The sequence below is a fragment of the Pan troglodytes genome, chromosome 21 (genome assembly GCF_028858775.2).
Source record: "Pan troglodytes isolate AG18354 chromosome 21, NHGRI_mPanTro3-v2.0_pri, whole genome shotgun sequence".
Classification (NCBI taxonomy): Eukaryota; Metazoa; Chordata; class Mammalia; order Primates; family Hominidae; genus Pan; species Pan troglodytes.
In genome coordinates, this window is record NC_072419.2 from 11,302,232 (window position 1) to 11,326,956 (window position 24,725).

At 46.7% G+C, this 24,725-nt stretch overlaps 1 protein-coding gene across 1 annotated transcript; it reads left to right on the forward strand.

Moving 5' to 3' along the window:
* Positions 1–16,886: 16,886 nt before the first annotated feature.
* Positions 16,887–23,965, forward strand: PRND (prion like protein doppel). Its single transcript, XM_525256.8, has 2 exons — positions 16,887–17,638; positions 20,054–23,965. Exon 2 carries the CDS (start codon positions 20,065–20,067, stop codon positions 20,593–20,595), a length of 531 nt encoding a protein of 176 aa, XP_525256.1. The 5' UTR covers positions 16,887–17,638; positions 20,054–20,064; the 3' UTR covers positions 20,596–23,965.
* Positions 23,966–24,725: the final 760 nt, after the last annotated feature.

A 24,725-nucleotide genomic window follows, 5' to 3' on the forward strand; every position in this document is an offset into this window, starting at 1 on the left:
TCCTGGAACTTGAATGTGCACTTGAATCTGCAGGTCCTGACTGTAGGTCTGTGTTTCTAACATGCTGCTGGGTGACGCTGTGCCCGTCCTGTGGTCGGCATTGTAACAAGGCTCCGGGGGTTCCCACGCCGGAGTCTGCGTCAGAAACCTCCGGAGGGCTTGTTAAACACAGATGGCTGAACCCTATCCCCAGAGTTTCTGATTCCCTAGTACCAGGGTGGGGTCTGAGAATTTGCATTTCTAACAAATTCCCAGGTGATACTGATGCTGCTGGTGCGGAGAGGACACATGGAAACCACTGCTCGGCAGATGCAAAAGAAGCAGAAGCCGCCCCAACCCTGAAATACTCACAAAGCTGCTGTGGAGACCAGACACCTGACGGGGGAATAAGAGCCTGGGGATCCTGCCTGGGAGGAAGAGAGAGCTGGGAGCTCTAGGGGTGAATGCCAATGGAGGTGCAAGGAGGTGACTAACTCCTGCCGTCTGAAAATAGTGAAGCACAGCCGAGGCCTGAAGCCCACCCTTAGTGAGAGATATAGTTAAACTTGGAAATGGTGCCCAGTCACTTGAGAACAGCACTTCTCAGATTCAGATGTACACATGAACCACCTGAGGATCTTATTAAAATGTGGGTTCTGAGGCTGTAGCTCTGAGGTGAGTTCGGAGATTCTGCAGTTCTAGAAGCTTCCAGGTGATGCAATGCTGCTGGTGCAAGGACCGCTCTCTGAGAAACAAGGACCTAGAGGTCCAGGTCATCTTGGAGACCTGTTCTAACCCTGGCCAAGAGCTTCGGGATGCACTGGGGCTCAGGCACCCGGCAGGCGAGTCTTCCCTTTCCTTGTTTGAACTCTAAGTGCTGCCTCTCACACACAATTCCCTTGTCTGGACCCAGACAACAGAATCAGTGCAGAGGCTTATCTCAGAACTAAAGACAGTTGACTGCCCCTGGAGAAGGGAGGGCTCTCTCTGAGGAAGTCTCAAACACCCTGCTGCAAAATTTTCACCCTCAGGATCCCCAGTTTCCCTGAACCTTAACAGACTTGCTTGTTCTGTAGAAATTGCCTGTAATTTCCAAGATAAAAGGACGAGAAAGGTGGCCTTTTCACCTATGTGGCTTCTCTTTTTTTTTTTTTTTTTTCTTTTCAGATAGGATCTCGCTATATTGCCCAGGCTGGTCTCAAATTCCTGGGCTCGAGCGATCCTCCCATCTCAGCCTCCCAAGTGGCTGAGATGACAGGCACGTGCCACTATGTCTGGCCCTATGTGGCTTCTCCAAGGTGAATATGGGCCTTGTGGGGCTCCAGGTGGCACATGTAAGGTGTGTGTAGTAGTTTTGTGTTCAGACTTAAATGAGACTCAAAATTATACTGGGGAATTCTCAGGGGCAGCCACCTCCAAAATCAAAGACCTGTGGGGCAAAGCCCCAGCATCCTGCCCCAATGAGCTGGGGCTGACTCCGACAGCTGCTGCTCCTGGGTCTATCATCTCCTGATGCTTTGACAGGCCAAAGCATTAGCCTCAGGTTAGCCTCTGAGGCCTGTCCTGTCCTATGCAGTCCCAGGCAGTACTGCTCCCTGTGCCTGAGACACTGGCTTCTCCACATAGACCTCAGACACAGAACTGGGGCCACTGCCCTCACTGTGCACTTTAAAGGGTCCTCCTCCAGAGCCTACTGTCCCGCTCTTCCTAAACCACATTCCAGGTGCCCAGGGTGTTGGAATTATCTGCCTCAGGGCCCCTGTTGTCCTCCTATCTGTCCTCCTGCGAGTGGACCACACCACCAGTATACACAGCTCAATGTCCAAGAGGCAGCCACGACATCACTGTTTGGGTCTGGTGGCTAAGAAGAAACTTGGACATGTAGGCTGGGAGTCCACATCCATGAACTCAAGGCCCCCAAGAGGCACACAATGAATTCGAGTGGGAAGAGAAGGGGGTGGGCCACGAGACAGAGGCCTCCCTCTGGAGTCTTCCTCTAAGCCCTGCAAATGTTAGAGGCAGTTCTGCCCCCAAAGCTTCTAGGGGAAAGGAGGGAAGGATTTGGCAATAAAGTCCTTAGTTTTTGCAAATGTCTGCAAGTCATAAAAGTGCTTTTAAGTTCTCCACAGGTCAGGACTGGTCATGTTAGGTTCTTACACCTCTCCCATAGTCCCTCCACCCCTAGACATTGGGAGACTCCCAGTCAATTCACCACCCAGGATGGCTGCCCCTCACCTTCTTCCCAGGGCCCCACATCCAATTAATCCAAATACACCCATGTATTCAAGCACCTTTCTGATGAACCTCTAGAAAGTAGCCAGTGCCGCAGAAATTTCTTGTAGCATGTGCTGAAATTTCTAGGATCCTACCAGTCAAAGAACAACAGTCTCCTTGCTTCCACCAGGGAATTTGCTAACACTTGCTTCTAAGATCTGACCTCTCAGAGCCACTGTGGTCCATCAATCAATTCAAAAATTATAGTGGCCTGGGGCTGCGTGGGTGAGGTGGCTGCTTGGGAGGCTGAGGTGGGAGGATGGCTTAAGCCCAGGAGTGCAAGGCTGTTGCAAGCTGTGACCGCACCACTGCACTCCTGCTTGTGCAACAGAGCAAGACACCATCTTTATAAAAACAAACCAGCGGCCAGACGCGGTGGCTGACACCTGTAATCCCAACACTTTGGGAGGCCGAGGTGGGCGGATTACGAGGTGAGGAGTTTGAGACCAGCCTGGCCAATATGGTGAAACCCTGTCTCTACCAAAAACACAAAAATTAGCTGGGCGTGGTGGTGCGTGCCTGTAGTCCCAGCCACTCGGGAGGCTGAGGCAGAAGAATCGCTTGAACCCAGGAGGCGGAGGCTGCAGTGAGCCAAGATCGCGCCACTGCACTCCAGCCTGGATGACAGAGTAAGACTCTGTCTCAAAACAAAACAAAACAAAACAAAACACCAGCAAACAAACATTGTGAACTACAATTAAATTTATTTAATCACAGTACTAAATGCTACACAGCAACTGTGTAGAATACTGCATAGCAACGAAAAGCCATGCTTTAAAAGAGTTGTGCCTTACATGAGGAAGTGTGCATAATATAATTTTAATTGAAAATCAGATTGGCAGGATAATCATTTTTTATAAAACAACAACAACAACAAAAACAATGTCCGGGCGCGGTGGCTCACACCTGTAATCCCAGCACTTTGGGAGGCCGAGGCGGGCAGATCAGGAGGTCAGGAGCTCGAGACCATCCTGGCTAACATGGTGAAACCCCATCTCTACTAAAAATACAAAAAATTAGCCGGGCGTGGTGGCGGGCACCTGTAGTCCCAGCTACTCGGGAGGCTGAGGCAGGAGAATGGCGTGAACCCAGGAGGCGGAGCTTGCAGTGAGCTGAGATTGTGCCACTGCACTCCAACCAGGGTGACAGAGCGAGACTCCGTCTCAAAAATAAAGTATATATATATATATATATATATATATATATATATACTGTACAAATACACAGGAAAAAAATAACAGAAATCTGCAGGCCTTACTGTTAACAGTGGTTATTGCTGGGTGGTGGATAACAGGTGATTTTTTTATTTCCTTCTGTGTTGTTTTTATATTTTCCAAAAAATTTACAGTGTATCAAATTGACTAGATCAAGGGGTATGTGTTTGAGTGTGAGTGTGTCTATTCTGAGTGTGTCTATGAGGATGTTTCTGGATAAGATTAGCATTTGAATCAGTAACCTGAGTGACGAAAATTGTTCTCACCCATGTGGGTGGGCACCACCCAATCTGCTGAGGGTCTGAATAGAACAAAAAGGCAGAGGAAGGAGGAGTTCACCCCTTTTTGCCTCCTGCCTGCTTGCTTCAGCTGATGCATCCATCTCCTCCTGCCCTTGGAGTGGGATTTACACTACCACTCCCCTGGTTCTCAGGCCTTTGGACTTAGGATGGAAACACAACCCCAGCTTTCCTGAGTCTCCAGCTTGAAGACAGCAGCAGGACATGGTACTTCACAGCCTCCATAATTGCATGAGTGAGTTCTTCCTGTATACATGTCCTTCTGGTTCTGTTTCTCTGAGAGGTCTGGCTGATACATACATGATCAAATATTGCTTTTACAATGAGAAAAAGATTGGTAACTATTATTTTCAATCAGTAAATGGTATGCACCAAACCTGGCCAGTCTGCCTTCAGGGGGGCCTCTCTGTAGCATTTTCTCAGACATAAGTACAACTTTTGAGAGTGTAACATGCCAGGGTCTGTGCCCAACATTTGGCACATATAGCCTTATCTGATCTTCACAACGCTGTCCGTCTTAGGAAGCTCACATTCAGAAACGTTCATTCTGTCACTTACCCAGGGTACACAGTATGCTCCCCAAAACTATATTATGGAAACACATGACCATTGATTTGTGATGATATTTAAGAGTTTGGTATAGAGGTCCTGAGCCTGGAGTGCTATGGGCACAACTCATGACCTATGTGAATGGTGCCTCCTGGACTTGTGCAGGGCACCAGCTTCAAGGGACTCTGCTGACTCCCAGCAGTACCTGGGGGAATTGTCAGCAATCCTAAAAGCAAGCTCAGCCTGCAAGGCTGCCTACCCCGGACAGATGATGCCCCCTCCAATTGAGCCATGATCCCACAGAGCCGTAGAAAATGGGTCACCTCCTGCAGGAAGCCACCAGGGTGCTTGCATGGCTGGGAACTCTTTTTTCTCTAACTGTCCCAGACAATCTGCTGCTTTCCTCCCTGCTTCTAAAAAAAAAAAAAGTCCTTCTCTAAATTTTTATGGTGGGCAAAGTTATCAGTTTTCAGTAAGCCCATTCCTTAGCTCCCCTACTTGATCCATCCTCTTCTGGAAACCTTCCAGGACCCCATCTTCATTGCCTTCCTTGCTGGTTACACCATCTGGATCAGTTTTCTAGGGCTGCCATAACCAAGTACCACAGATTGGGTGGTACAACAGAATTCTATTTCTTCACAGTCCTGGAGGCTAGAAGTCCAAGATCAAAGTGTCAGCAGGTGTACTTTCTTCTGAGGCCTCTCTCCTGAGCATGTAGATGGCTCTCGCCTCCTTATATCTTCTCATGGTCTTCCCTCTGGGTGTGTCTGTGCCCTAAGCCCCTCTTCTTACAAGGACACCAGTCATATTGGATCAGGGCCCACCCCAATAACTTCACTTAGTGTAACTACCTTTTTAAAAACCCTATCTCCAAGTATAGTCATAAGGTGTTAGGGCTTCAGTATACACATGGAGGGGGGTGGGAAGACGCAATGCAGCCTGCGACATCATCTTTCTAGAAGTGTCATAAGAGTATGTCTGTCACTCTCCACACAGTTCAAAGGCACTCTCAGGACTGTGAGGGCCTTGTGGGGACCCCACATTCACACACTCCCCATGCGTCTCACAATGAAGATGCCACCGTCGGAGTCGCCGTGTTCCTCTGCACAGACTGGGTCAGGACCCAACGCTCACCTTAGGATCACCGAGGGTGCCTACCTCATAGTGCCCGTGGCAGAGCAAATCGCCGTGTTTCCATTCTGGATATAGCTCCTAAAATCCAGCCACCACACCCCCAAGTCTGGCACAAAGTGAAGAGTTTCATGATCAACCAACGTGGTTTAGTTTGGCTCAGACCTAGGAAGATCTAAAACTTTACGCCGGATCATGTTCCTCCCACACACAAATACACTGCAAACACACCTGGCTTGGAGTTATGCTGATTAGAAGTTAATTAACATAAAGCAGGGAGTGTTGGCTGTAATTCAGTGGCTGCTACAGCAAGGCTGGCAAGGTCCCCTTCCTGCATGTTGCCCAATTCCAAATGCCGAGCGTGCCCACCACCCTGCGTACTGCGGCTACCCACACATGGAATGTGTCCACTCAGGTTTCTTCATGGCCAAGGCTCACCTTCCTGAGGCCCCAAGTCTAAGGTCAGGGGAAGCACCACAGAGAGGATCAGAGGATCTCAAAGGCCCAAGTCCTTCCAAATGGGTGACCAGTAGCCCTGCCCACTGTCCGGACTCACAGACTGCAGAATCCAATGAGAAGCCTGTAATTTTGATTTTCTTCTTTTCCCTGAATGACTCTGAATCTCCTTTTACCCCAACCCCTGGAGGAGGCCTTTTCTCACCAGCCAATCTGAAAACCCCTTTCTCTACACCGCCTTTCAGTGGAGGAATGACAGGTGCTGGGGTTGCTATTTCTGCCACACAGATAGTAGGGCATTTATTGTGGACCAGACTTGTCCCAAAGGAGGGTTTCCAGTCTCCAACTGGGGTCATCCAGCATGGCTGTTTCCTGAAGAAACAGCTCTGGACCTTTGATGAACAGAAAAAAGAATGAAGGAATGATTCCATGTGCAATCAAGCCCAGATTCCCCACATAAAGTCTGTCAAAGGCCATTCTTAGCTTGAGAATTTTAAGAGTAAGATTTTTCTCTGCCCCCCAAGGAAAAGGTCCATTGTGGTTCTGCTACACATTTGATTTCTTTTTTTTTTTTTTTTTTTTTTTGAGGCTGGGTCTCCCTCTGTCACTCCAGCTGGAGTGCAGTGGCTCAATCATAGCTCACTGCAGCCTTGACCTCCCTGGCTCAAGCGATCCTACCACATCAGCCTTCCTAGTAGCTTGGACCACAAGCATGTGTCACCATGCCAGGCTATTTTTTAAAAATTTTTTGTAGAGATGGGGTCTCACCATGTTTCCCAGGTCTCGAACTCCTGGGCTTAAGTAGTTCTCCCACCTTGGCCTCCCAAAGTGCTGGAGTTACAGGCATAAGCCACCACACCCAGCCCACATTTGATTTTGACCAGCCACATTCGAGTTGCCACATTCCCCCAGGCTGCCAGGACGTGGAGATGAATCCAACAAACAAACCAGGATGGGCTGTTTGGTTCTGTCCCACCAATTGTGGAAAATGCGAGCAAAAAAACCACCATCTTGCTTCTGACATAATCACCCCGAAGAGTAAGTAATTGGACAAAAAAAAATTGTTAAATTAGGCTTCTCCCAGTTCCCAAAAGTAAAACCACGATATAAAATGGCAGAGTATTTGCGTCCTCCAAGGTGAGGGGCAACCTTCATTATAAAACCACACTGACCAGACAATATTATTCAGTAATAAAAAGGTATAAGGACTGTTACGTGCTACAACATGGATGAACCCTGGAAACATTATGCTGAGTGAAAGAAACCAGTCACAAAAGACCACATAGGATGTGGTTTCATTTATGTAAAATGTCCAGAAAGGGCAAATCTGTAGAAGCAAACTGTGGATTAGTGGTTGCCGGGGGTTGGAGGGAGGTGGAGGATGGGAACTGCCCACTAATGGGTACAGGGTTTCTGTCTGGTGTAATAAAATGTGCTGGAATTAAATGGTAGCAAATCAATGAATAACTTTCTGACTATTCCAAATATCCCTGAGTGTACACCTTGAAATGGCGAATCTCATGTTACGGGAATTACCCCAATGGTGCTATTTTTTCAGTTTTATTTTTGTTTCTATTTGTTTATTTATTTATTTTGAGACAGCTCTGTTGCCCAGGCTGGAGTGCAGTGGCACGATCTCGGCTCACTGCAACCTCTGCCTCCCGGGTTCAAGCGATTCTCCTGTCTAAGCCTCCTGAGTAGTTGGGAGTACAGGCTTGTGCCACTACGCACAGCTAATTTTTGTATTTTAGTAGAGACAGGGTTTCACCATGTTGGTCAGGCTGGTCTCAAACTCCTGACCTCTGGTGATCCACCCGCCTCGGCCTCCCAAAGTGTTGGGATTACAGGTGTGAGCCTCTGCACCTGGCCGATGATGCTTTTTTTTTTTTTTTAAAGCACAGAATTGCCTACCTAAGCACAGAGGTGATGAGAGGGTAGGGGGAGGTTTAGGCAGTTGATTAAGGTTTAATCTGTTGTAAGAACATTTCTGCCCACTTGTTTTTCTCACGAGTGTTCCAGAAAACAGTCTATAGAGAAGCACTAATAGCTTTAGGTCTAGCACATTTCTAGACACTTGGTTCTAAGCCTTTTCTGGTTACAAAATCGAAGGCTAAATCAATGAAAGCTGAAAAATGAAATACGACATTCTCGACCTTTAAGAAAGTAAGAAAAGTGAAAAGGAACACAGTAATGTTGAATTATGGAGCAGCTGAGTTTAAAACCTGCTTGCCCCTGCTGTGATATGTAATTTACAAGGCCTGCTGGTATCAAGAGCTGATGGGATTGTCACCAGGCGAATAGGCCCTTTGCCCATACGCGGCAGAAATGTGGTCCCCTTTATTCTACCTAAAGTACTAAAGTTTCCTCAAGAAAAACCTCTGGACCTTTGGTGAACTAATAAATGCTCAGGGGTCTGGGAAGTGGCTTCATGCACCCGTTTTTGCAACAAGTTTAGTGACTGCCTTTTCTACTAGGTTATAAATTACTTCTCATATAGACTATTTCTTTTTTTTATTTTTTGTTATTTTACTTTAAGTTCTGGGATACATGTGCAGAATGTGCAGGTTTGTTACATAGGTATACACGCCCCATGGTGGTTTGCTGCACCTATCAACCCGTCATCTAGGTTTTAAGCCCCACATGCCTTATGTATTTGTCCTTATGCTCTCCCTCCCCTTGCCTCCCACCCCCAAACAGGCCCCTGTGTGTGATGTTCCCCTCCCTGTGTCCGTGGGTTCTCATTGTTCAACTCCCACTTGTGAGTGAGAACATGCAGTGTTTGGTTTTCTGTTCCCGTGTTAGTTTGGTGAGGATGATGCCTTCCAGCTTCATTCGTGTCCCTGCAAAGGACATGATCTCATTCTTTATGGCTGCATAGTATTCCATGGTGTATATGTGCCACATTTTCTTTGTCCAGTCTACTTCTCATACAGACTATTTCTACGCCTTTCATTCACCTGGTGGAAACTCTATCCTTTTTCCTGAAGATGGCATTTCTCCTGACATCTCAATCTGCCCAGTTGTTCCTTCTCTACCTCACAGGAAAGTTATGCTGATGAGTAAGGACGCACCCTTGTCACACACTGAGCTGTTTTGGCAAGACTAGGTGGTGTGAATATCAGGCCTTGTGACGGGGCGGGGGACCTTGCTGGAGCCTCAGCTTCTTCACTGCCCACGTTGCCTCTCTGTCTTACTCACTTGACCTGTTTGCTCTGTTCAGAGGTCTTGCTTGATCCTTTAAGACCCAGATGTCCCTTCTGAGTCATCGTGTGGCATTTGGCCTTGTCTTCCCCGGCCTGCATTTACACCCAGTCCTCCTTCCCTGTGTGTCATCACACACCTGCGTAGCACTTGCAGCTGGAGTCGGGAGAGCAGAGAAGACGGAAGAGAGGCATTGGTTCATGTCCAGTTGGAAAATCAGTAATGTTTCCATGTGGCAGCTAAAGTGGAGGGGAGAGAACACTCAGTCAACCCTTCAAATCAAGGACCTCCATGGTGGAGGTGGGTGTGGTCTACGAAGATGCATGCCCCTGTGCTGAAGGGATCACTCCCCTCCTGCCCCGCAGTAATTACCATTATCCAGGGATGGAAAGGAGAACGTGTGGTTGAGCAAATGTTAGCTCTTTTCCTCCTTTTCCTGGACCACAAAGCTAAGCTGGATAGAAAAGCTTGCAGGGCAGAAACAGTTGTAAAAGACATCCATGGGGACACCCTAGATGTCAGCTGTTCCCATTCTGTTCCTTCCTCCCCATCCCACTCTCTTTGGCAAGCCAGTCCTCCACTGGGGCACTGGGGCACCTGTAATGAGTTACTCCCCGCTGCACAGCCTCACTTCTCTCCAAGAACTAGCCTCATCATTCGGACTCATCATGAATCCATACCTTAGAGCCTCTTGAGCCACCTCTAGGGTGCTTAACAATCCTCTGTTTATGTTGTTCCCTCCACCTAGAATGTCTTTCCTGCTCCCTATCTCCAAGTGGCAAACTCTTAATGTATACATCAAGACCCAGCAGGGGCCAGGCATGGTGGCTCATGTCTGTAATCCCAGCACTTTGGGAGGCCGAGGCTGGTGGATCACCTGAGGTCAGGAGTTCGAGACCAGCCTGGCCAACATGGTGAAACCCTGTCTCTACTAAAAATAGAAAAATTAGCCAGGTGTGGTGGCACATGCCTGTAATCCCAGCTACTTGGGAGGTTGAGACAGGAGAATGGCTGGAACCAGGGAGACGGAGGTAGCAGTGAGCCAAGATCGTGCCACTGCACTCCAGCCTAGGCGACAGAGAGAGATTCCATCTCAAAAAAAAAAAAAAGACCCACCTGAAATCTGAAATGTCAGTCTGATGAAGCCTATGAATCCTGCTCAGTATAATGTTTTAAATGCATAAAATAAGATACATGGGTTATAAAATAAACTGATTAAACTAAAATATAGTTATCAAAATATGTTAATACTCATTAAACTTAAATATCTAAAAACTCACTGAATAAGATCTAGTGGTGAGCCTAATAACAAACATAATTTAACAGTGATATGTGTAAAGGATATTTTGAGATTTGTTACACCTGGAATTAGGTTGACCAACTTGTCCTGGCTTGTACCATACTTTCCCAGTTTAGCACTGAAAATCCTGTGTCCTGGAAATTCCCTCTGTCCCTGGCAAACTGGCACTTGAGAACCCTGTGTCCTGGAGAACCCCTCAGTCCCTGGCGAACTGGGACAGTTGGTCACCCTACCTGTAATGTGGCATGAAAGCATCTGTGATTGTTAGTGGTGTTATAATCACAGGTACAGCTAACGCTACTGTGAGTTGCTACCTGCATTCTTCATGGAGGAAAAGCTCTATTTCAGGTAGAGGTGAGTGAAAATAAAGATGTGTTGGTTTTTCCCATCCAAGTTCATGTATTTTCCAATTTCTATCCGTGGACAGCCCCCTTCCAGTTAAGAACCCCTGCAATTGGTAGGACAGAGTTAGGTCTACTCTCCCCTAATATTCATACTTTGTTCTTAGCTCTACAATAATTTACCAAACGCTGTAATTGTTTGTTTAAACAACACAACAAAAATTCTCCATTAAGCACCTTTCTTACGGGGTTGTGGGAGAATTAAAAGAAATGTATACAGGAGAGCTGGCGTGAAGCAGGAGAGCTGGCGTGAAGCAGGAGAGCTGGCGTGAAGCAGGAGAGCTGGCGTGAAGCAGGAGAGCTGGCGTGAAGCAGATCATTGTGATACAACCAGAGCCCTCTTGCATGGTTGAATCTAAATTGGTTGAAAATTTTTGGAAAACTGGCAGGTTCTACTAAAGCTGAACATGCCCCTATCCTATCACCCAGCATTTTGACTACTGAGTATTTCCCCAACAAAAATGAGAGCTTATAGTCATCAAGAGACATGCCTAAGAATTTTCCTAGCAACTGTATTCCAATAGCCCCAAACAAAGGATAACCCCAGTGTCCATGAGAGAAGAACAGATCAAGAAGTTGTGATCTATTTAAACAACCATATCCATACAGGAATGAGAATTCACAAATAATATCTCAGCCAGGTTTGGTGGCACACACTTGTAATCTAGCACTTTGGGAGGCTGAGGCTGGAGGATCCCTTTGGGCTAGAAGTTCAAGACTAGCCTAGGCAGCATGACAAGATCTCGCTTCTACCAAATGAAAAAAAAATTAGCCACCATGGTGGTGTGTGCCTGTAGTCATAGCTATTTGGGAGGCCGAGGCAGGAGGATCACTTGAGCCCAGGAATTTGAGGCTGCAGTGAGCCATGATGGCACCACTGCACTCCAGTCTGGGTAAGAGAACGAGACCCTGTCTCTAAAAATTAAAAAGCAATTTAAAAAACAATAATAACATATCTAGGGAACAATATTAATAAATCTCACAAGCATAATTTTGAACAAAATTACAGTTACAAAACAATGCATATTGCATGATTCCATTTGTATAAAAGAAGGGTGAAACACCAGCCTGGAAGCTAGAAGTCAAGGCAGTGGTTACCGTTGAGGGGGGTGGGAATATTCTGCTGGTTACCTAAGGGTATTGAGTTCGTGAAATCTACTGAATGTTGTACTTATGGCACATGCATTTTTCTATATTATGTTATACTTCAACAAAAGCATTCAATATGTTGGGTCCTCGTTCCCACCTCTTGCCAGATCCCACCTGCAGCCACCACCACCAAGAAGTGACCTCTCCCTGCATTTTCCACTTGGGTTGGCTCTGCGACTTGGCGAAGACTTTTCCCTGCTGAATCCATCCCTCTCTCCACAGTGCTTTGACCTTCCTCTTGGACAAGGGCAACCACAGCCTCTGGCACGAACCTCTTCAGTTGCCTTCACAACCATCAATGCTTCATTAGTATTTCTGGCAGGCTGGTAATTAACATGTTAGCACATACCTGTGTATTCAAAGCAGCTTTGGGGCCTGAGCTTACCATCAATGCTTCATTAGTATTTCTGGCAGGCTGGTAATTAACATGTTAGCACATACCTGTGTATTCAAAGCAGCTTTGGGGCCTGAGCTTACTATCCTTTACACTATTTCAGGGAAGGATTTGTATTGAATTCTGTGGTTTCAACTGTGCCAAGCAGCAATTGATAATCTTTCATCCGCAGCAGCTGTAACAATGATGGGAGCAGCAGGCATGATACCCCTGCACAGATGAGAAAACTCATCCTCAGTGTGAACTTATGTCACCCCAAAGATGCCCAGCAAATATACCATCTATTGTCTGAGGTGGAAATCACCTTCCATGAGAGAGAAGGCCAAAGCTCCCCTGTAACCGATGATGACTAAGCCCTGCAAAGCCGAGAATGGCAGGCTGGGGATTAGAACTCATGTCTTTGGCTCATGTCCACTCTCTGTGCAGCGCCCTGCCCTCACCCCCCTCCCCCGAGAATGAACACCACCCCTGGGCAACCCAGGTGTCCCCACTCTGACACAGTAAAAGCTGGACCGTCATCTGGTCCAGGTAGCCTCATCCTGGGGGAGGCCTTTCTCCATTTGGACATTTTCCTGTGTATTTAGGGAGAGTGACAAACTGCAGACCAACTTATCAGGTTAATTATGCTTTTAAAAACATCGCAGACGAGGAGCAAAGTGATGGGGAGGCTAAATGAGGAACTCGGTGGTGGCTGAGTCTGGCATTCTTTGCCCTTCTTTGGGTCTGCAGGTGGGAGTTTCTGCCCTTTCCTGGGCCTCTCCTTTCTGGACAACCCGAGAGACAGATCACCTTAAAACACAGCCTTCATCCTGTACCTGCCCTAAGCCTTCAGTGGCTCCCCATCTTCTACCTTCTCACCTACAAACATCCTGTCCCACATACACTGGGTGATTCCCGCACGAGAGGAAGAACTGCTTCAGTGGTCCCGGCTGAGCCAGAAGGACCACGGCTCTTCCTCATCTCCCACCCTTCCTCACCTCCTTCCCATCCTCCCCATACTCCACCCCAATCCCTGCCCTGAGTCAATTGCTCACAGCCAAGTTCCAAACACTAACTGCACTCTGACCGGGAAGGGCAGAGAACTGCAGGGGAAATGATCCATGGATTAGCACGGCATTTGCTTCTCCAAGCCGTGGCCACCCTCTGGGCTCATTTTCTGCTTCTAAACAACTCTATACCACAGAATCTCAGCTACCACCGTGACGGGTCTTCAACATGCTGCCCTTGATTTAAAAAACAACCGCAACAACTGTAAAACTGTCTCCCTTATCCCTGTAAAATTTTCTCTTGCTGCTTTTGTGTATTCCAACCAACTGCGATTTGGACCGTCACCGATCAACAAGGGATAAAGGGAATCTAGATGCATCTAGATTCCAGGCACTGTGCTAGGTGCCAGGCAAACACATGTGAATGAAACACAGTCCTTCAACTTCTATGAGCTCAGCAGAATGTGTGAATGGGAAGCTTCGGTGACTACAGTAATAGGCTCTGTGCCAAGTGGCAAGGGAACCACATGGAGACTCCTGGCTGGGTTTGGGAGCAGAAGAGTGGGCAAACCGTAAAGGAGGGTGAATTTAAGATTTTAAAAAAGCCATAGTCCAAATTCTAAAACAGTAACAGCTGAAAAATAGGCATATTCTATGACCCAGCAAATCTACTCCTGAGTATATATTCAACAGAAATATGGGCACCAAGAAGAACATGCAGGAATATTCATGACAACACTATTCATAAGATCCCAAATGAGAAACCGCCCAAATGTCCATCAACAGGGAAATGGATAAGTAGGTTGTGGAATATTCTTACAATGGAATGAATGATGTATAACTACACAAAATGTGGGTGAACCTCAAATACGTAATTCGAGCAAAAGACAGACACAGAAGATTATATTCTATATAATTCTATGTATATGAAATACAAAACCAGGCAAAACTAATCTATGGCATGGGACTCAGAAAAGTGGTCAGTATAGGGGAGGGAATTGTGGCGTGAAGAGGCCATGAGGAGCTTGGAATGTGCTGTCATGCTCAGTTTCCTAATCTAGGTGCAGGTTACAATGGTGTATTTGGTTTGTAAAAATACATAATGCTGGGCCGCGTGTGGTGGCTCACGCCTGTAATCCCAACACTTTGGGAGGCCGAGGCGGGTGGATCACGAGATCAGGAGATCCAGACCATCCTGGCTAACACGGTGAAACCCCATCTCTACTAAAAATACAAAAAATTGGCCGAGTGTGGTAGCCCACGCCTGTGGTCTCAGCTACTCGGGAGGCTGAGGCAGGAGAATCGCTTGAACCTGGAAGGCGGGGGTTGCAGTGAGCCGAGATGGCGCCACCGCACTCCAGCCTGGGTGACAGAGTGAGACTCCATCTAAAAAAAAAAAACCATAATGCTGGACATTGCAAATATGTGCACCTTTGTGTGGATCTCAGACTTGAATAAAAAGAAAAAATTAAGTATGTCTATTGTCTTAGTCCATTCAGGTTGCTATAATAAAATATCATAAACTGGGTGGCTTATAAACACCACACATTTATTTCTCACTGTTCTGGAGGCTGGCAAGTCCAAGATCAAGGTGCCAGCAGATTGGGTGTCTGGTGAGAACCCACTTTGTGGTTCATAGATGGCCATCTTTCACTGTGTGCCCACATGGCAGAAGGGACAAGGGAGTACTCTCAGGCCTCTATTATAAGGGCACTAATCCCAATCATAAGGGCTTCACCCATATGACCTAATCACCTCCCAAAGATCCACCTCCATTACCATTACCTCGGGGGTGAGAATTTCAACATATGAGTTGTTGAGGGACACAAGCATTCAGACTATAACAGCTGTTTAGGTAGCTACACAGCTAAATAAGTATTATTTTCCAAATCACATTTCAGCAATTTCTCTACCATTAGGCCATGGGCCAGCAATGGAACCTGGCTTATCCTTCTTGTGTTCTTCTTTTCCTGGCACAAATATGGTTGGTAATCTTGCCAAACAGTAATCTCCCTGGTATAGTTAATTTGGCCTGCTAGGTTATATCCAAACGATCACTGTATTCACCTATAAATGCTCTCAAACTGGTCCAAGGTCTAATCAAAGCTGGAAATTGATCAAATAATGACCCATTCATGCATTCTAGAATTCAGCCATTCCCTGTTGCGTTTTTAGAAACTGGCATACTTTTCTATTATTTACGCGATCTAGAGAACTATGTCATAGACCCCTGCATCATAGAACACCCAGATCTGTGGTCTCCATCTCATTCTTCCTGCTTTCTCAAAGATGATCTACACACAGTTCAATTTCCCAGACTATATAATATAATCCACTTTATGTAACATAGTATAATTCACTTGGCCCTGGTCTCTCAGTTCTTTTGAAGAAATGAATGTTCTCACACTAATTCCTTGGTCTGTTTGTCGATCTTTACAGGCAGAGAGGGAGGATGCGAGGCAGGATTGGGTCGGCTCCACATTCTCCACATCTGCTTATTGTTTTCTTGCCTTGTTTGCAGCTTCCAGAGCTCCTCCCTGCTTCTGTAGCAATTTCAGTCTTCCCCATTCCTCTGTGCCTTTGTAAACAGCCTTTTGTTCACTAACAAGAGGAATCTGCTGCCACGTCAGCTCTAAACCAACCTCCCACCATTCTCTGGGTAAAGTCCTGCTTAGAAAGGGAATAGGAGGAAGAGGGGTGGAGGGGGTTGGAGATGATTGTGTCTAGTGGGAGCAGGCAGGGGGACAGTGCACAGAGTTCAGAATGGGACAACGAGCCCGCCGAGGCTGCACTGCTGGCCTGGCTGGGTGACCTTGAGCCTATCTGGGCCTGTGAGCTCACCATGCAAAGGAGCTGGACCAGAGAATTCTGAGTCCTTTCTAGCTCTAAACACTCTGGCCCTAAGCATCTATATGTTAAACAAAATTGTCCTGGCATTTGTCTCTGGGTACTGAACTATTAGGAGATTTTTATTTTTTCGTCTCCATTTTGCAAACAGTCTGTACTAAGATTACACTACTGTGTTTCTGTTTTGTGTGTATTCAGAAGCACAAAAAGTCTGTGGTTCTAGAAAGGAAATAGAAAAGTTCTTAAAAAAAAAAAAAGTGGGGAAGTGAAACAAATGTTAAAGTCAGAGGAGAAAGAAAGGCCCAACCGGAGGCCCCAAATCCACCCAGAGCCCAGAAGCCCGGGTTTCCCACCGACCGGCTGCGGTCTTTGTCAGCTCTCTGGCGCCATCTGCCGTCCTTCTCGATAACAACCGTTTAATTTGGTTTGCAAAATTGCTCTGACGCAAATCCACCGTGAACACTGACGGGGTCACATTCGGCATAAAAATCGCATTCTGTTTACAGGAAAATCTGGCCCCATACTTGCTCCCATATTCACTTTTGACTTTGCCTTGCAGTACTAATTGTAACAGGGACACCTGAGCAAGTCCCTTCTGTATAAGGCCCAAAATGGTCACCCAATACCGATGAGTCTCTTGCTTTGGAAAGCCCAGGAATGCACCTCCAGCCCCTTCTGCGCAGCGCTCGGACACCATGTAGAGGAGAAGGCACTCTGCAGAACTCGCCCTCAGCCCGCACCACCTGTCCAGGGGACTGGTTGCGTGTCAATGTGTCTCCCAGGGTTCCCACAGATCTTTAACTTATTGGCCTTTGGGCTAATTCAGTCCTTCAAGCATTCCCCGCCCAACATGCCAGGAAGTCTTCTCACGTGTCTTCCACCCCACACCTACCAGTTCTGTTTTCCCACTACCCGATGAAAGTGTAACCGCCCCCCGGCCCCCCCCACACACACACCCTGTTGGTCCCACCCTCAGGGCGTGGTGGTCCAGGTGAACGCTTGCCCTCTTTTTGAGCTGCACCTCCCCACAGAGGCTGTCAGCAAAGACTGCTTTGCTGTCCAAGGCTGGCCTTTAGGTACAGGACACTATGCATGTCCAGCGAGGCTTGTTGAAGCCACATCTGTCATAGATATTGATGGGAAAAGCATTTTCCTTCTAACACATCTAATTCCAATTCTAAAAGGCACCTCTCAGGTCTTGCTGAACTTCATCAAGATTTTCACGTGGTTTCCTTAGTAAAGTGTGATGAGAAGGTCCATCCTTCTCAGGATGAAGGAGTGGTCCAGGAAGCCCTGATTGGTCTGCCGGGGAGGGAAGGGCTGCCTTATTTGGAGACCTGCAGGAATGCCACCTCCCCCGGCAGCTTCTATATAGCTGGGCGGACCTGGCTGCCAAGAGGGTGTGCTGGGGGACTGTGCAGCTCGAGGCTTCAGAAGCACACTCCAGAGAGAGCCAAGGTACGTGGGGGGCCACTTCTGTGATCAGGACTGCTGGTTTCTTATCAAGGCTCTATCCCAGATTGAAAATCATGCAATGATTTCTTTACTCCCACACCTGGGGATGGGTCCCAAGTTCAGAGGAGACTTGCGAGGATACCCAGTCATCACTGAGCTTGCCTTTCTATAAGTTGGTGCTATAATAAAATGCTACTTTAGGGTTTGTGGGTTGGGATTTTGTTTTGCCTTTAAGCTTCTGCCTATGAAAACTAATCTCTTTCTCAAGAATGCTGTGCTTCTATTTTTTTTATTTGACTCACCTGAAATGATCTATTATGCCATTATTCTTATTTAAGATTTCTCCTTAGAAAAGGAATGATGTGGAGTATGGCCTGCTATTTAGGAGACTAATGAATGTTTGCTTCATGCTTGGATCTCTTTGGAGAAAGTCAGTCAGGCTTCTAGAGATGACTGGATGTGCTGCTAGAGATCACTTCAGCTGTGTTTTGCCTTTTTTTAAATATAAGGAGCAATGTGGCATCAGAGTTGAACATTTTATCAGAGGAACATTAGCCACTTTTAGGGAAGCTGCAGCAGGATGGTGGAGGGTGTGTGAGGGGCGAAACAAGCTCCCTGTCAGCCTCCTCCGGCTCTGGGGCCCCACGGCCTCACAGTAAGTCTTTGCGTAGGAGACAGCTTAGGCAAGCTCCGCTATGGGAACTCCTTCCATTTCCCTAATCCACACAGGCAAAGACCCAGGTGCTAGAATGCCCTGACAATTGGCCTTGGGAAGTGGATTTCCTCGATGGCTATTGTAGATTCAGGAGCCGAATGTGACAGGCAACCTTAAGGGGTGGGGTGAGGGGCTTTTCCATGACATCAGTGGCAGCCCTTCGGATGTCCCAGGGCCACCTTGACCCGGGACCCTCCTGGTGTTCCCCCAGGCCCTCCTGTCTTCCCTTTCATCTCGTTTTCTCCGAAATTCCTCAAGGGCCCTGCCCTTTGCCCTTTGCCCAGCTCAGGGGGCATCATACCCAGTGAGTGAAAAGCACAGTGTGTGAGCACTGTCTTCTCCTGAAACCCAGATTGGCAGCGGGGCATGGCTAGTGGACGCATGCAGTGCAGCATTAGACAGAGCCCAGTGCAGGTCTGCCACCTCCCCGCTGTGCAGCCTTGGGCAAATTACTTAACTTCTCTGAATCCCAGGACAACATTTATAACATGGGGATAATAATGTACCTACCCTATGTGAGAATTAAGTTAGGCAATGTCAGAGAAGAGCTTAACACGGTGGCAGGCATGAAGAAAGTATGCAATAAAAAGCCAGTAGGATAAGCAGATGGTCACACTCCCCCAGGGGTGAGATTGGAAAGGATGCCTGGAGCACACTTGACCCCTGGACATAGGGGAGGCAGGGGTCCCTTCGCTACGTTTCCATCTTTCCCTTCCTTCCTCTTCCTCTCTCTCTCATTACTGCAAAGCCCTTTAGGATCAGCAGCCAGTGAATTCCTCAGAATGGATGGCAGAATGCCCCCAAGACAGTGCCAGCTCAGAGCAATAAAGAACAAAGAGGGGAGATTGAAAGTACATTCTAAAGTCGGCACAGTGGCTCGTGCCTGTAATCTCAGCACTTTGGGAGGCTGAGGTGGGAGGATCACTTGAGCCTGGGCAACATAGTGAGACCCCATTTCTACAAAATGTATTTAAAAATTAGCTGGGTGTGGTAGTGTGCGCCTGTAGTCCCAGCTACTCTGGAGGCTGAGGCAAGAGGATTGCTTGAGCCCAGGAGTTCAGGGCTGCAATGAGCTATGATCATGCCACTGCACTCCAGTCTGGGCAACAGAGTGAGATCCTGTCTCTAAAATATGTGTGTGTGTGTGTGTGTGTATGTGTGTGTGTGTGTACATATACGTATATATGTGTGTATATATACGTGTATATATATGTGTGTGTTTATATATACGTGTATATATACATATATATGTGTGTGTATATATACATGTATACACACACACACACACACATATAGTCCATGCCCACCAGCATTTGATTCCAACTCTTCTATTGTATTTTCCTCCCAGGGATTTCTTGATTTGAAAGACTTGGGAGTATCAAAGAAAACCTACATGTATTAAGTCACCACTCCTTTATTTTCCCATGCGTATTCAAAGCCACTATAATTGCCCTTTGCCATTCTTACCTGTCTAGGAAACCGGGACCAGAGCCCTGAGTGAATGTAATCCTAGCAATAGCCAAGGAGCTCGGTGTTTGAGTTAACCCTGCACAACCCAAACATGGGGAAACAATTATGCTTTTGAGACCACATAAATAGCACAAGGATGCGATTCCTTCCTTAAAATCTCCTGCACTTGGGAGGGGGCAGGGGAGCCCGGGCAGGCCTGATGGGGAGCTGACCCACCGCCGTTTCTCTGGCAGGTTCTGACGCGATGAGGAAGCACCTGAGCTGGTGGTGGCTGGCCACTGTCTGCATGCTGCTCTTCAGCCACCTCTCTGCGGTCCAGGCGAGGGGCATCAAGCACAGAATCAAGTGGAACCGGAAGGCCCTGCCCAGCACTGCCCAGATCACTGAGGCCCAGGTGGCTGAGAACCGCCCGGGAGCCTTCATCAAGCAAGGCCGCAAGCTCGACATTGACTTCGGAGCCGAGGGCAACAGGTACTACGAGGCCAACTACTGGCAGTTCCCCGATGGCATCCACTACAACGGCTGCTCTGAGGCTAATGTGACCAAGGAGGTATTTGTCACCGGCTGCATCAATGCCACCCAGGCGGCAAACCAGGGGGAGTTCCAGAAGCCAGACAACAAGCTCCACCAGCAGGTGCTCTGGCGGCTGGTCCGGGAGCTCTGCTCCCTCAAGCATTGCGAGTTTTGGTTGGAGAGGGGCGCGGGACTTCGGGTCACCATGCACCAGCCAGTGCTCCTCTGCCTTCTGGCTTTCATCTGGCTCATGGTGAAATAAGCTTGCCAGGAGGCTGGCAGTACAGAGCACAGCAGCGATCAAATCCTGGCAAGTGATCCAGCTCTTCTCCCCCAAACCCACGCGTGTTCTGAAGGTGCCCAGGAGCGGCGATGCACTCGCACTGCAAATGCCGCTCCCACGTATGCGCCCTGGTATGTGCCTGCGTTCTGATAGATGGGGGACTGTGGCTTCTCCATCACTCCATTCTCAGCCCCTAGCAGAGCGTCTGGCACACCAGATTAGTAGTAAATGCTTGATGAGAAGAACACATCAGGCACTGCGCCACCTGCTTCACAGTACTTCCCAACAACTCTTAGAGGTAGGTGTATTCCCGTTTTACAGATAAGGAAACTGAGGCTCAGAGAGCTGAAGTACTGCACCAAGCATCACCAGCTAGAAAGTGGCAGAGCCAGGATTCAACCCTGACTTGTCTAACCCCAGGTTTTCTGCTCTGTCCAATTCCAGAGCTGTCTGGTGATCACTTTACATCTCACAGGGACCCACATCCAAACATGTATCTCTAATGAAATTGTGAAAGCTCCATGTTTAGAAATAAATGAAAACACCTGAGCTGGTGGCTGTGTACTTTGACTGGTACATGGAGGCTATTTTAATCCTTCTAACTAAACTAAAATAGAATAAAGGAATTAAACTAAAATAGAAGTAAAGCTAGACAAAGGCCCAGAAATCATATTGTAAGGAAATGTTATTGGAAGCTGATTCCCAGAGCAGACCACATATACAGCAGGATGTGCCTGTGGCATGAAGATTTTCTTTCTCTTTTTTTTTTTTTTAGATGGAGTTTTACTCTTGTTGCCCAGGCTGGAGTGCAACGGCATGATTTTGGCTCACTGCAGCCTCTGCCTCCCAGGCTCAAGCACTTTTCCTGTCTCAGCCTCCTGAGTAGCTGGGATTACAGGTGTGTGCCATCATGCCTGACTAATTTTGTATTTTTAGTAGAGACAGGGTTTCGCCATGTTGGCCAGGCTGGTCTTGAACTCCTGACCTCAGGTGATCCACCCAGCTGGGCCTCCCGTAGTGCTGGGATTAGATTTTTTTTTATTTTTTTTCAAAAGAAGGGTAAGTGCTTGCTGTTCCCATCCCTGAAACATTGCATGTATTTAAGAAAAACAAAATGTTAATGGCATATTTGCTTCTAATGTTCTCCTAACCCTACATGCATGTTTTATGTACACCCATATGAGTATCTTTAAATATAATCCCTTTATATCTGTGTTCTATGCAAAGTCTCTCATTTCTTTCAAGGCAGCCTAATGAAGGCCATCATCTCTGTAAACCACTTGTCACTACAAAAATACAATTACTCACCAAAAACTTTAAAAAATAAAGCTGTGTCTTTAGGGAGACCCAATAAAGAGTTCAATCCATGCCATAAGCAGGAGTTGATACACCACCTTATTAGCTAAAAATATATATAACACAATATGAGTAATGTTTAAGATCTGTTTTAAATTTAAAATAATGAATTGAATGCTCTAAGAGGCTCCTACAGGTGCTCCAGGCCACTCTCAGAGACTCCCAGGAGTTGTTGAACTATATTTGGAGAAAACAGCCACTGAATATTATCATTTCTCCTTTAAAGAGAGTTTGTAAGGGGGGAACATGCATTTTATCAGACAATTTATCCAAAGCATTTCAGAACATGAGTGCTGATGAGGGCACCTCTTGTGCTGAGTCCCCTCAGCTATCAGTGTTCTTCTCAAGGACACATTTGGAAGGTTTTAACATTGAAAGTGAGTGGAGGACTTGGGGGCAGAGCAGCACAAAGAAACAGCCTTACACTGGGCACATGGAGGAGACGTCCACCCTGCAGCCAGGACTGGGGTTCACGTTGCTGCCAGAGCTACACTCGCCTTCTGCTTCCACAGTCCTGTTAATTCTAGATCAGAGAGCAAGAAAAAAGTACAGAACATATCCTCTACGGTTATTTCCTGCTTTCTAATTAAAAAAATAATAACCATGGCAAGAGAGAAAGAAAGAGAAAGTACTCAGAGGCTGACACTGACATTTCACTTCCTCGCTCTCCTAAGTTTAATTACAACAGCACGTGCAGCCACGTCAGCCAAATGACTTCATTTCTGATGTGAAAACGCTTAGGCCATGATGTCGTTCATTTTCCGTAATTGCTGCCTTTTCTCATTCTGTTAATAGTCCCGGCAACCAGATTTCATGTGTACATGGTGATTCAAAGGCAAAATTTGTTTATGGGGCTTTTAATCGAAAGCGTGTGTGCCTGAACATTCTTGCTCAAGTTGATGAATCATGGGGTGGAATAAAGGCTGAGTCTAGTTTTTCACTTTAGCAAAGGGGCAATGGGGTGCCTACTAGGTGCGAGACATTGGGAGGGGCTTCTGAATTATTCTGGATATCGTCATTTTGCAGTGTGTATAATTTCACCAACCATTGCTTTCGTAGCCCCTGCTAAGTGTTGACTTCTTAAAATATAAGTTTATTGTAAAAGTGACATGAAAATTACAACAGATATTCCAGACCAAAATAATACAACAATCCCAGCATCTGATTGAGTCAGTGTTTGCTGTTTCCCCTGTACTTTCCTAGTTCTTAAGCATTTGTGTATATAAACATTCATATTTGCAATAAAAAAGTGAGCTTTTATATTCTAAATTTTTACTTAACTTAATTCAATGCTTTCTACTCATTTTTCTATACTTTTTTTTTTTTTTTTTTTTTTGAGGCAGAGTCTCATTCTGTTGCCCAGGCTGGAGTGCAGTGGTGAGATCTTGGCTCTCTACAACCTCCACCTCCCAGGCTTAAGCGATTCTCATGCCTCATCCTCCCAAGTAGGTGGGATTACAGGTGCCCACCACCAAGCCCTGCAAATTTTTTTGTATTTTTAGTAGAGACAGTGTTTTGCCATGTTGGCCAGTCTGGTCTCGAACTCCTGACATCAGGTGATCCACCTGCCTCGGCCTCCCAAAGTGCTGGGATTACAGGCGTCAGCCACCACGCCCTGCCTACTCTTTGTTTTCTTTCCTCCCCACCCATTTTCTCCAGTCCTGCCCCCTCCTTCCAGCCTGAGATGTAGGCTCCATCTTAACTGTGCTCAGATACATAAGTGAGGGCTTTTTAACTTGATTATGCCTTTTAAAAATACTATGTATGTAAAATATTTATTCATCTGCAATTTGGCTTCCCTAACTTAACATTGCATCATGAAACTCTTTGGAACAACAGCTATCTAGATAGCTGGCTCATTCTTTTGGATTGCTACGTAATCTCACTTAATACAGATGTATCATGATTGATTGAATCATTGCCTTGTTGATGGGCCTTCAGATTATTTCCAGTTTTTTGCCACTGCAAACAATAAACATCCTTGTACATACTACATTGCAGTCTGGTACTTTTGTTTCTGTGGAATAGATTCACATGTGCAAAATTTCTGGAACAAAGCCTGTGTGTAATTTAAATTTTACCAGCCATGACCGGGTTATGCTCGCACATAGCTGGAGCAAATCCTATTCCCACCAGCTGTTTATGGCATTAATTTGGAAGAGTTTCTGTCATTTAACTATGAGAAGCCACCTTTTCTACAAATGTTGCCTACACATCTTCTCTCTTTTGCAAATGGCACACCTAAAGCTCTCTAAAACGTTCGGCCATGAGGACCATTTGAAAATCCTCCTAAAACTGTTAGCAATTCTCATTCTAAACCTGGTCCTTGGCCCAAAACATCTGCATGAGAAGCCTGGAAAACAGGCAGTGAGTGTGCAGGCTTCCAACTCAGAGGGTGGTGTGTCTGCACAGCTCCACACACCCCAGCAACTGGGAAGGCTTGAGGTGAGGTTATGCCCTGGCCTTTTTACTGACTTTTACTAAAATTACACATGCAAGTATTTGCATTCCAGCCAGAATACCCTCTAGATCCAAAAGCTCAAAAGGAGCAGAGAATTGAGAACACTATTAAAGTAGCCCATGCTGTTCCTCCCGTCCAGGCTCTGGCAGACAACCAGCATTTCCCTGGAGCCCCTCACACCCTACCTTGCTTAGGATATGCCTGACAATGTCTAGAAACTTCACCCTCTGGTCCTAATAGGGTGTCCCAGGCAGTGACCTTAAGTTTGTCTTGAGCCGCCCACACTCTCTAC

Excerpts from the sequence above, each read along its gene's own strand:
- PRND (XM_525256.8), top strand. The coding sequence starts at position 20,065 with ATGAGGAAGCACCTGAGCTGGTGGTGGCTGGCCACTGTCTGCATGCTG.